Source organism: Fopius arisanus, unplaced genomic scaffold, assembly GCF_000806365.1.
Source record: "Fopius arisanus strain USDA-PBARC FA_bdor unplaced genomic scaffold, ASM80636v1 scaffold00058, whole genome shotgun sequence".
Taxonomy (NCBI): domain Eukaryota; kingdom Metazoa; phylum Arthropoda; class Insecta; order Hymenoptera; family Braconidae; genus Fopius; species Fopius arisanus.
Window position 1 is genome coordinate 747330 of NW_011887797.1, and position 13150 is coordinate 760479.

The window sequence follows — 13150 nt, forward strand, 5'->3', positions numbered from 1 at the left end:
ATTCTCTGGGGTTTTTCTTAGGAGATCGTCCACGCGTGCTCTGCTCATACATTCATTCGAATTGTTTGAGATTCAGTCCCAACGTTGGCGTAATGGGTCTTACCCTTGCGATCATTCGAGATATTTCGAGATATTTCGAGACATTTCGAGATTGATTTTCTGTCCCCTTTTCCGATCCCAACCAATATAAGAAGGAGAAAGGAAATCGATCTCGAAATATCTCGAATTACCGGAAGGGTGAGGCCCGTGAGACAAAATCGATCCGCCACCATGACGACGTAGCAAAAGTTTGAAAATTCAAAACATTGAAAAAATGTAGGAATCATTGCGTACACCAAGCGATGTTTATTGGCTAAATACCTGAGGGCCGGCGGCGGGAAAATTCAAAAAATTCAAAAAATGTCAAATTATCTTACGTCATTATAAAATCGTAAAAATGTCGGAATCATCGCGAAAACCAAAGGAAGGTGCAAATTATTGCAGTGGGAGCGAAAAATTTTGACAAATCAATCTGAATCACGGGGTAGGAATCGAGTTTTTCTTCCGGGTTGCAATTTTTTCATGGCATCTTAAGGCGAAAGTCGTCATTAGTTATTTAGCTATCGAGATAGGTAAGGGATCATTTGAATATGTAATAAAGGTGAAATAAGTAACTGAAGTCTCGCGACAGAGAATATTAGCGTGACATTCCGGGCAAGGCCGCATTAGCACTGAAGGAAATAAGAAAGAGGCCAATGAACATCCGTGGAGAAACTAACCGTACTCCTTCACTATTCACTTGCAACAGCTTTGCAACAGCTTTACGGTTACGATACGATACGACCGCTCCACCTCCGTCTCTCACCGCTCTCTTTTCTATTTTTCCACATTTCCCCTCAATCTTTTATTTTCATCTTTCAATTATTTGTTTTTTCCCCGAAACTTTCCTTCTTCATCAATACTTCATTTCCAATTATTCATTAAATCAGTATATCGCAAAAAGACGAGGTCGTACTTTCACGCCACTCTCTTTCGTTTTATCAAATCGCGCCAGTCTTTCGCACAACGCTACATCATTTGCATAACTCGCCACACTTCATTTCCCATTATTCCTTCAAAATTTTATCTTTCATGATTTCCTTCAATTGTTCAACAAAAATCTAATCAATAGTTGGCGTTTTCTTTTGGTGAAGAAATTGAATGGGGTAAATGGTTCTGTACTAACAGTGATGATTAGATTAATATGAAATTTTTTAAATAAACTAGAGAATACATGTCTAGAATTGTTTATAGGGAAGATCATATAAACGTCGTTAATTCTTCTAGAAATTGGTGGAATTAGTTTGAAAGAGCTCTTGAGGGCTTACTCAATGGAGAGGCTGTTTTAACATTTAATTTCTATTTTAATATTTGAGAATCATTGGAAATCAACAACTATTGATTTTATTCCGTATACGAAGCAAATGATTTTGAAAAGAGACATGATCCATGAAAAGTTGAAGAGAATTTGATAATAAATTCTCTGTATCATGCCATCACTAGCTGATGTCATTTAATTTTTCCTTTCCACTTCCATCGGCTGGCAGCAATCACTCGAATGAGTTCCTTCAAATTTGTCTCTAATGAACCGAAGAAAACGAAAAAAAAAATTTTTATACTCCTATAATTTAAAGTTATATGACTGAATCCACTTTTTGCTTATCGGTTGTCATTTCCTTGGATTGAAGCTGAAGACGAGGCCGCCAGGCCTTCTCATTCGTCCACCTTGAACGACTTTGCATTTTTTATTAGTGCTTTACAGCTTAAGTTGATTATTGGCACTATTTGCATATATCTTTCCACTCGTACGTCATTCCAATTTCTCCTGAGTTTCATTACGTTTGATTTTTTATTTTCAGTAGAATTATTTTTGCTGGTTATTCGATATAATTTTGTCAATTCCTCCTTCGATACATGATCAACGACCATTGATTCATCCCATTTTTCGAATCAATGAAATTGATTCAAAATTATTCACAGAAGTGAGGGCAGATTTATTTCTCTACTCATGAAGTCTATTGAAATCGTTCACCACGGAGTCTTCATAACACCATCCTTACTATTATGTAATGTATAATTATCAAGACAGTCCGACTTGTGCCATAATCATTTTGTCAAGGTATCATTTCTTTTCACATTGATATTTCAAAGATATATTCTTTTATTTAAAGAATTCATTTAAAAACACGAATAATTTATTACGATATTATTTGATGGGTTTAGTTTGGAATGAAGGAGAAGAGTTCTCAGTATGTGTTGCACGTAGGATTTCTGCGACAGTCCACTTGGTCTGACCTTGCTAGCAATGCATACGGCTTGATACGCTCTGTCAGCCAAACGTTGGCATCCTATTTATTTGAGATTCAGTTTGTACCACCGCTATTTAATACTCCGCATTTTTTCAATTCTCAGATTAAGTAAAGCATAAAATCTGGGACATTAATCGAGTCAATTACTCACAGATTAATAATCAAACCACTGGCTACTAGCCACTGGCCACTGGCTACTTATCTATGTATATTGTGACATGTATCACGTGGCAATATCCGGCTATTCAGGTGAACCAGGTTGGCTATCAGGTTCTCGATAGAAAGTGCCTGACTGGGGTATCATTTTTTTTTTCTATTTTCTGATTAATTGGAACGTTATCAGGCATTTTTCGTATTCAAAATAATATTCTCTCATCGTCCATCATCGACTTAGAAAATCTTATATGAAGTGAATACATTTTCGTTAAAAATTGTTCTCTAAATTTTAATCTTATGCGGAAGATCTTGATAGAGTTCTAAAATCAATTTAATTGAGAAAAAAATAGGCACGAAAGAATAGAATTTTACGATGCGAGTGAAAACACTGAGATAAGAATGGACGATAGAAACACGGCTGATTAAGACTTGAAACAAAATCGTGTGTTAAAATCAATAACCCAGTTCTTCAATATTCTGACTAATTAATTTCTTATCACATTCAATTTTTCATGATTTACCCCACGCAAATATCGGATTATCATTTAAGATGACAGATCATAAAATTCGTCTATAACAATTGAGATTAGTAGACTAATATAAAAATGATGGGTTCGCGCTGAGATGCTTAATAAATTTATTATAAGATTAGGCTTGTATTATAAATGAGATTTAATAGAACAACACGAGTTGATGATTCCGTCTGAAACAGGTAGATTACGTGCTCACTTACGTGTATCATGATAAAGAGAAAGATGAAGTTCTGAGGTGCAAGGAGTGGGAGAGGAGAATAAGTGAAGTAAATTGTTGAAGGGTGTGTGTCTGTGCATTATGGTGTGCTGAACAGCCATTCAACAAACAGCTTAGATACCGTAAGGAATGCCAGTCACCTTAATCCGTAGTACCTGTATTGTCCTGAACATTGCCGGTTTTCTACAGTTTGACTCTAGCAAACTAGAAACTGAGAAATGCCAATAAAAGATGCACCATGATTCTTGGATCAAGTGAAAGCACTTAATACACGGCTGACCTTTCTCATCAGATTCCATTCTCTGTTCAGTTTATTTTTATTCCAATTTCTGTCATCATTATTATTATTTGAATTCATATTTTACGAGGACTGATAACAATTCTAATCATACCTTTTGGCTTTTGCACACAATATCTGATGGTAAAGTTCAATTTTTTTATTTATAAAGTAGCCTGAGTCGGTGCACTCACAAAGATGTCTTGAATATTTATTAAAAATTGAAAACGACATTCTATTTTCGAGGTCATTTGCAATAACTACTCGATAAAGCGGGAAGTTGAACAATGAAGATCTAATAACTAGTTAAAATGTATGAATGGCATTGTACAGGCGGTTTATCTGTACATATGTTGAGTATGATTTTATCTTCTTGATTTTTCTGCACGTGTGTTTTTGTCGATTTTGGAATATGATTGGAATTCGGTGTCGACTAGTGTGATATGGCCTGGTGATAAGGAGTGATTGAAATTATGGGACACGTCTGAAACACGTGCTCTTACTAGCAGAAGAGGTCCCATGTTAACAGCTCGGTCAGTAGAATTGGCGACTTCCGCCTTGGCCTCATTTCTAGAACATTCACCGTGTGCTTTAAACTACGCTAGTGTTGTTCTACTAATTTGTTGTCTCTCTTCAATTCGGTGAACTGTACAGTTAGATCCGTGAGACATCGTACCATCCCTGGGCGGCATTCTCGAGGTCGATCAATCATTAAATTCTCTCAACTGAAAATTATTGTTTGTCTGTGGAGTTTAGTGTTGCGTTTATTTCCTGAGGCTGGCTAATCCTTTCGAACAACTCCGCTAGTCGATCTTTTAACACTTACCGATAATTAAATTCTCGTGGATTTTATCATGAGATAACAGATGGCGCTGGGTGTGTAGAAAGTTAGTGCCTTTCACTTGGTCGGACTGCTGTAATCAGTGACCAATGACAAATAGGGTTACGCATCAAGTTACCTTAAATCTTAATCTCGTTTTATATGTATTACCTTTCATTGCAAGGATTAAACAAAGATTTATTACTAATCTCTACAATTAATATAGGGGAGCCTGGTGTAAAATGGACACTGAGAAAATTGCAAAAAAAAACATCTCACGTCCTAATTTAATGAGTAGATAAGATGGACAAAGGAAATATTACTTGAAAAATATTAGGGACAAATTGTTTTTTTTTTTCTCGAAATCTAATTTGTTAGAAATTGTGATCTCGAGGTAAATTTGTAAACAATTAAATGAGTCCAGTAAGTTAGCGAAAATTTTTATTATTTAAAAAACAAACACGATTTCTATTTTTCACCACCCTCACCTACACTATTACTACATAAAACAACTGGTACGAATATTTTTTTTTACCATAAATATATGCGTATTTGTCACTCAATTTTTTGTTGACCTTGACAAAAAATAATGGGTAGTTACATTTGAGGGAATGCAAAGCGTTAATTTAAGAAAAAAGGAAAAATAAAAAAGAAGAGAACACGAGAAAAAGGGAAAAGGGGAGGAGATGAAAAAAGTCGTCGTGCAAAGGGGAGGAGGGAATAAGGGGAGAACGGGAGAAAAAAAGTGGCGCTGGTGGATATATCTGGTGTGTCAGGAAGGGATGACACACGCACAGCATAAAACGCACTGGTTATCCTCTTTCTCGTCTACCATCTCCCGAATCCCTAGTGGAAGCACATAAGGGGGATGTTGGTAACAAAGCGACGAGGGACGATGGATAGGTCATTGGCCGGACGGGAAGGCCGGTGAATATCGACCCTCCGATTTTGCCACTACTGCGTCACACACCATTCCAGACGGTCCTCTCTCTTTCTTCACCATCAAACACCTCTACGTGTATGCGCATATATAAATGCCCTCGAATAGTCCCTAGAGTTCTCCCTGCTCCCCTTTGTCGACGCGCAAAACCTCCACGAACTACCACTACCGTACCGCTGTCTCTGTTGATGCTTTTCCAAGGTCAACTACCGCTCGTTCAAAGGGTCGAGAAACCCGCTCCTGAAACCTCTTCTCACTCTACCCACCTTATCCCCCCAATGTTTCCACACCCTTTCCTCTTTCCTCTTCATTTCTTCTCTTTTTTGTATCACTCTCACTTTTCTTATTTCCCTTAAGGGTTCCACACCCATATATAGCCAAAATTAACGTTTTTTTTTTTTTATTTTTCTGGCAAACTTACAATGGGATTGATGTGAAAAAATATCCCTTAATTTGAGGGTGGGGCCAAATGCATGTCTGAAAATTTCGAGGATTTTCACTCATATCTCCGAATCTAGGGGAGATTGGAAAATTTTTATCAGAAGCTTTCTTGTAGCTCTAAATGAGACTTACAAAAAAGGCTATATGAAAATTTCGGTGGCTACTGTCACCTGAGAGATATCCAATGATTTGATACGTCATCTCAACGTTGTTGCATGATTCCAAAACTAATATGCTTGAGTTTTCTCATCAGTTGATGACTTACGGAGTTTCTAGGTGGTGCAAACATTTTTCTGCGTTTATTCTAACCTTTCAAAAAGAATCCCAACACTAGAAAAAACTCATGAAAATCATTGCACCACCACAAAACTTCGTAAGCCATTAAATAATAGCGACACACCGAAACGTTATATTCTTTTATATTAATCCCATTGATAATTTGCCAGTAAAATTTGAAAACGTTAATTTTGGTTATATATGGGTGACGAGCATATTTAATGTGCACCATGAAATTTATCTTCTCATTTTCCATTATTTGAGGAACATTTTGCAAAATATTTCAAAACTTTCGTTGGGTCGACGCAAATTATGACTGATTTACGTGTGGGGGGCGTGAGTTTAGAAAGCGAAATAGTAACAAGGGCGAAGAAACCTGTCTAGTGGATGAATCTAAACACGGTCTAAACTGCCTGAAGGTTGGTCCAGGTTATGAAGTAGCGGTTTGTTTACTGTATCCTCTCATTCTATTTTTTCTAATAATTTAACTACAGTTATCAGTCATATTTAACTCTAGATTAAATACACCCATTGACTGCAAAGTAATCTGGCCTAAATTTCAACCAAAAGCATTTGTTTATCCAGAAGTTACCTTTAACTTAACCAAGTGTTAACCATGGTCAACTTACCCAGAAAGATTTTTTTTCTCTTCTCCAGCTTTCCCCACCCTCTGAAATCTTCTTCGTGGATTTAAATAGCCCCATGGCAATGAATTATTATTCCAAATTTTGTTTAAACTAGGTCAGCATGTGCAATTGTACGTGTACTTCAAACTGTTCGAAATCCTAGACAACTAGGGAGTGACCGTTGATATGATCATCTAGAGAAGAGTAAAATGGATGAACATGGGAAACAAGTGCATATAGTTATTGATCTTTCGGTAATCCTCCCCTTTGCCTCCTTCATCACTGCACATTGCAGTTTCTCTTGCACACGGCTTTGAAAGTAGGTTACCTACCTACCAATAGAGATATAGGGGTGGGATGAAAAATCAAGCCACACAATTTTAAATTCACCTCTTTTTCCACGATTTCGGGGTGATTTTCACATTCGCCCAGGCAACGCCCCGTCACACCCCAGTTTAATTTTTATCAAGTTATAATCATTCTCCACATTAAAATATCCTGTAGGTTAACAGTAGTCACTACCCATTCTATTCGAATCCTTTTAAGTCAATTCGTTTCGTTTTTTTTTTTTTGCGAAACAATTTTGAGGATGTCAATTAGAGAACCTTGAGACATAATGCCACGAAAAAATTAACTCGAGGTCACCCTCTGTCAGAATCGTGATTAATGAACTCTTGTCTTTCACACGCGTGTATTTCCATGCCACTTCTGCAGGCTTTTCGATATAATTTTAATTCTTGAGATTATTTTAAAAATAAATAAATGTGAAAAAGTCGATGCACTTGAACGTGGATAAGTAATAGCTCTTCGTACATTATCCACCAACGAGATCAAATTTGTCCTTCAGTTTTGATATGTGTATTGGAGAGAGAAAATTGGGAGGTACTGTTGGTCTTGTTTGGATAATTGTGCGCAATCTCTGAGAACTGACTACAAGAGGAGAGTTTGGAAATATGGGTGCCATAGGTCGAGAATTGTCATGCGCAATGATATCTTCATGTTCACTTAAACATCTAATATAATCTTTTTTTCTTCCCAGTAATAGTAAGGAAAAATTACCCAAATTATTAAATTACTCAACGTATTTTTATTACTGTTTGGAAAACCTTTCACTTGGTTAACAGAAAAAAAAAACACCGTTTTGGGTTTCGTCATGTTTCAACGACCTACCATAACTTTCATTACTATGCAAAAATTTTCTAATAAATTTTCAACACTTGAAAAAATGTGTAGCTGAATAATAATAATCAACATTGAATGCAGCATATCAATGGGATTTTTAAAGTGACTTTATTCCAGTTGCGATGTGGAAAAATAAAAAGAGATATATTATATTTGTTTTTGGAATTTTGACCGATTCAAATAATGCATATTATGTCGAGTAAAAAAGAAATGAAAAAGTACGATTATAATTAGTGAGTTGAGGGCTCGCATTTTGGCGGTTTTGGGCGATTTTGGGCGATTTTGGCCGAACCCGACAGTCGACAGTCGACGGGAATAAAAAAAAAAGGGAGGGGGCGCCTGACGTACAGGCGTCGCGACGGATTCTCAACTACGTCAGTCGGGATTCGCGACTCCAACGCGTGAGCCGTGTTTATCTTCAATTATAGAGTTCTTCTCCACCTTCATAACATTGAGAGCAATTATTTTTCTACCATTAAAGGATAAAGAATAAACTGAAAAGGGGAAGGATCGAGGAGTCTATCGGTTTTTCGGGTTGATTGAGCCCCGGTGAGGCGAATTGTGGCCTCAATCGAGGCCACGTTCCGCCCCTGACATTTGGGATTATTCAGTGCCATTTTGTACTCAACGGTTTTACCGTAAAACGAAAAAATAACAATTCTTTAACAATTTTGGGATTAAGTGATATATGAAGGATTTTGTGAGGACGAAATAATAATAGATAAATCGAGATTATCATTGATAAGTGAGATGATGAGTGCATGGTTGAGAGAATTGAATATGCGTGGAGAAGGGTCATTACAGTTTGTGTTGGAGAGGTCGGAAGACGTGCGTGCGTGAATGCGCGCGTGCCCCCGTACCCATGCCCAAACCCTAGGGAATTTCATTTTTCTCCACAGTGAACCCTTCACTTATTTTGGCTATTAGGCAACACAACCTTTAGTTGTATATTTAATGCACATGTCGATGCAGAGTGTCGAGTGTATCCCCTGATATTCTCTAAATCATCACAATAAATCACTTCAATCTCGCTATTATTGTTGTGTACAAGTTACTTGAACGTAAATAATCCTTGAGTACAGAGACAGTGTGGTGGGGAGGGAGAAGTTCTTGATATCGATCACTGGTGTATATTGAGAAGAGCCCCGAGGAGCCTCGTGGCTTCAGAGACGTCAATACTACATTTCAACAAAATGAACGAAATGGGCAAACTGTTTAATCCGTTGGAGGATGATATTCACATTGATCATCGGAGTTGCTGCAATTCCCCTAATAATGTCAAGGGGATAGAACAAAGTATCGGTGACATGCAGTAAAATTATCTATGTGGAAGAGTGCCTCCTTCGCGACTAAGGGGATATTAATGAAAAATTGGCTTTGCTGAAGATTTGATAACTGAAAATAACAATAAAACTTGGCAAACCAAAGACAACAAATTCGTGACAAACATTGAAAAATACTGAGATTACGGAGAAAGAAGAAGAATACAAAAAGAGTAATCCTTCAGGATGGAAACCAAGTCTTCCATGTACTGATTATTTCTATTGAAAAATTCATTTGAGGGATCAGTCGACGATAATAAAAATCTTAAATAGAGATAAAATAAAGTTTGACATTTGAAGAAAGAAGAGAGGCATGGTATCGAGGTACGGTGTCGCGAAGGAGGGCGCCGTGGGTGTAGCTGTTGGGGTTGGACCCATGCACTGTCTACTACCTCACTGTGGTGGACCCCATCATCATCTGTCTCCACATCATCCACAGAATCCAAATCACAATCATGTACATACGCATAATCATCAGCCACCACCTTCACAGCAGCCTCTAAGTCCTCATGCTCCGCACATTGGACAGATGAATCATGGCCAGCATCAGTTGACCATCAATATTGGCCATCATCCTCAGCAACAGCAACAGCAACAGCAACCTCAAGGACAGCATCAACAGGGACCCCCGCAGTATCGAATCGTCACGGCAAATCCTCGTAAGCCAAATATTGAGAGAAAATAACGATAAAATGCTGATATAATCCTTAATCCTTGAAATAATTTCACCCTTCAGGATAGAATAATTTAGCAATTATGACGTTGAAAACACTTCGAGGGGGTTTGATAGGTGGAAATATTTTCATTGATGTCGCCCACAATCTGATCCCACCGTTCCACCCTTCTCATTCTTCTTTCATTCACAAGTGGAAGGTCGAATACCTTTCATGCCATCGACTACAGTCATACGTCCACTCATTTGTCCCTAGAATTTTTCTCTCTTTCTGATTCTCACACAGTATATCTTCATCTCGTAAACTATCATTATACTTGAACCAGTGAAGAAATGAGTGATGAGGTCAACCGGTAAAATTAAATGCCTTTGATAGGTCCATTCTCTGTCAGATTGAAGGAAAAAATGTAGAAATGAAGGCGAAAGTCTAACAGAAAAGTCAGTCACCGTCTTCAAGAATGACGTAGCATGTACTAAGAGTTTCGTGACAGGTTTCTTTTCTCTGACTTAATTATAACATTCCCAAAAAATACACCATTTCGAACAATGAAATATTTCTCTAATTAGTTGAGGTTAAAATTAAAATTAGAAGGTAGCCAGCCCGGGAATTATTACGCTTTCCAGAAATAGATTGGCTAAATGTCCGATAGACACAAATAATGAGCCATTTGTAATTTACATTGCCAATAGCATTCGCATAATGGTCTCACTATTATAATGTACACACCTTTATCCTTTTAAACAGTCGAATACGGAAATAATTATTTTTCCAAATCAACAATTTCAAATTGCTGTTAGCTTTGAAATTTCACTTCAATTAGTGGAAGGTAGTTTATGAATTGAATGTATTAAAACAATTTAATACTGGATTTGATTTTGTTTTGATCGGTAAATAGCACTAGGAAGGTCAGCAATTTAAGATTTTTATGAACTTCAGTTTTTGAGATGCTCTAACGTGGGTAAGACATTTTTTTAACCGCACGGAGATGAACAAAGGCAAATTATTCTCCCCTTTTCTCGTTTCATGAGGGGCTTGAGAAAAAAAATCAACAGAAGTTGGTCGAGCGTTGTTCCGATATAGGTCGATCGATGAAATGTACCTTCATTTCCAACAAATTCTGCTGTTAACTCTCCCGTTTAGTTCGCCCAATTGTTACGTCGATACATACAAGGCCTAATACCTCGTTTCTTTTTCTCCGCTGTGGAGTAATTTCAATGGTTTCATTGGTCTTTGAAATCGGCACAGATAACCGTTCCGGAAATCTGGTTAAAGGGGATCAAATTTCTTGGGAAAGTGACCCGTTACATCATAAATATAATTTTACTTTTAATTTATCTTGGTATAGAGCTTGTAAACATTATTGCGAGGGGAAATATAGTTCGGTCCGGGTTGAACAGGTTTAGGAAAAATATGTATGTTTTTGTGATTGTTAGATACATGGAATTCCAATCTGTTATTCCATTCGCCAAATATCGAGGTGTTTACGATATTTGCCGTGTTCGCCCTCTGTCAATTCTCGAGTGCACTAAGTTCATTGCGACTATCCACCAGATAGCGTTGAGAATGAATGTACCCTGCCCACATGTGCTAAACATGGCTGCCTGCAAGTCTCAAGCATATCGTTCATTTTACTCCACAAATACATAAATCGTTTTTTTTTTTTTCAAAATCGTCCAGTGGTTGGTGCATCGAGACTTGATAACTTGCTGGCATAAATAATGCTCACCTGTTGTCGATAGTGAAGAGAGAATAATAACGGTATATTGCACGACTTGTGTTTCGTGTCGGGTACGCGCCAATCTATTCTTTCGGTTAATACTTGTACTTGAATAAAAAAAAAGTACATAGAAGGATAAAACGAGGTGGGAAGAGGACGAATGGCTCACTTTCAGTTTGAGGGAAAGCAGCCGAATATATTGAGATAAGGAGATAAGGAGGAGGCACGTGAGAATTCTATTCACTGACAAGTTGGCAGAAGGCAACGATTACGTTATTTTCATTGCATTAAATTACTCACTCGACACCATTTTGCCTATTTAGTACCATTTAACAAATGTCTCGACCAACAAATTCTCCAGTGATACAGCACTGCATTACAGTGTTGAAGACATCGCTGGTTTTTTGCCGAGTCATATCTCCTGGCATGTGTTACTTGTGAAATCGTACGTTTTTTTTCTCATTCTTTAGTACGAATTTATGTATTTAAATGCTGAAAGCCCAGAATTATACTGTTATTTTTATTTAAAAAAAACATGCACTTGAAGGAGGTTAAATAATTATTTCTGTCGTATATTCAAATTGAATAATCGTCTGGCGATAAATTACAGTTGGAATAATCACGTGTGTGTTTTAATTACCACCATATTGTACATTGCTTGGGAACTAAGGATAGTATTACACGTTGAAAAAAAGAACGAAAAAAACAAATAGTCGATGAAATTGTTGGAGAAGTTGACTAAATATTTTTTTTCTTTATTTCAATTTCCAGGATCAGAATTTCATGTACCTGGACAGAATTACGGTGCCCAACCAGGGGCTCAGGTGGGTGGTGGTGGGGGAAATATAGGTGTACCTGGTGGTAGAAGTCCTTCACTAGGTGGTATTCCCCAAATTGGTCAAGGTACGCCTGGCATACAGCCCGGTGGTCAGCAACAGCCTCCACAACCGCCGACACCCGGTGTACAGCAACAGCAGCCACAAGGCCCTGCACAAACTACAACACCACCGGTTCATACACCATCTCCACAAGAGATGAATAAACAAGGCCATTTACAGGCGCAACCGCCCTCCCTGCAACCACCCTTCGTGCCCAATCAGACAAGACCTGTTACACAGGTAAACTTTTCCTCAATATTTTTCATTACAATTATTCCAATCAAACAAACTTTGCAAATATAATAGCATATTCCTATAACGAATTTTTCGTTATTCATTTGAACTCATGATTTCACTTTCAATGCCAAATACTTTGAGAAAAATGTATATTGCCTCAGAGGATATTCGATGACATTTGACCGTTTATTATTATTCTTGTTGTTCACAATATAAGTTGTTCAAGTGAATGGGAAGGAAGAAGAGTCACAATTTTTCAATTTCAATTTTAAATTTTTAATCTCAGAATTTCTATCAAATGGGAGCGAGACAACCACAAACCAGGAATATTCATCGTGGTAATCAGGGGGGTACTCCACATGTTGTTGCAATACCTAATGTGACCACAAGTACTGGGCAACCCCAAGCCCTGTATCAACAAAACATCGCGGCATCTTCGATGTACCTTTCTGGACAGGTTCCCAGCCTTTCACAAGCGCCGGGTTATCCAATGAATAATCATATGCAACCTCTCCTTGCCGTAAGTG

General features: G+C 37.6%; 1 protein-coding gene and 1 long non-coding RNA gene across 4 annotated transcripts in view; one reads left to right on the top strand and one right to left on the bottom strand.

The window, feature by feature from the left end:
* The window catches only part of LOC105268546 (eukaryotic translation initiation factor 4 gamma 3), a 33448-nt gene that overhangs the window by 4568 nt on the left and 15730 nt on the right, over positions 1-13150 (top strand). For 2 of the 3 annotated variants that reach the window (XM_011308210.1, XM_011308211.1), the window contains exons 2-3: positions 12280-12626; positions 12910-13143. In XM_011308210.1, the coding sequence (XP_011306512.1) occupies positions 12280-12626; positions 12910-13143 (581 nt within the window). Of the gene's footprint in view, positions 1-8188; positions 9777-12279; positions 12627-12909; positions 13144-13150 lie in introns of those variants that run through there. The other variant, XM_011308209.1, reaches the window with a different exon arrangement.
* Positions 3225-7190, bottom strand: LOC105268547 (uncharacterized). Its single transcript, XR_892342.1, has 3 exons — positions 6617-7190; positions 4337-4424; positions 3225-4235 (listed from the first exon to the last, which is right to left on the bottom strand). It is a non-coding gene; the product is annotated as an uncharacterized lncRNA (long non-coding RNA).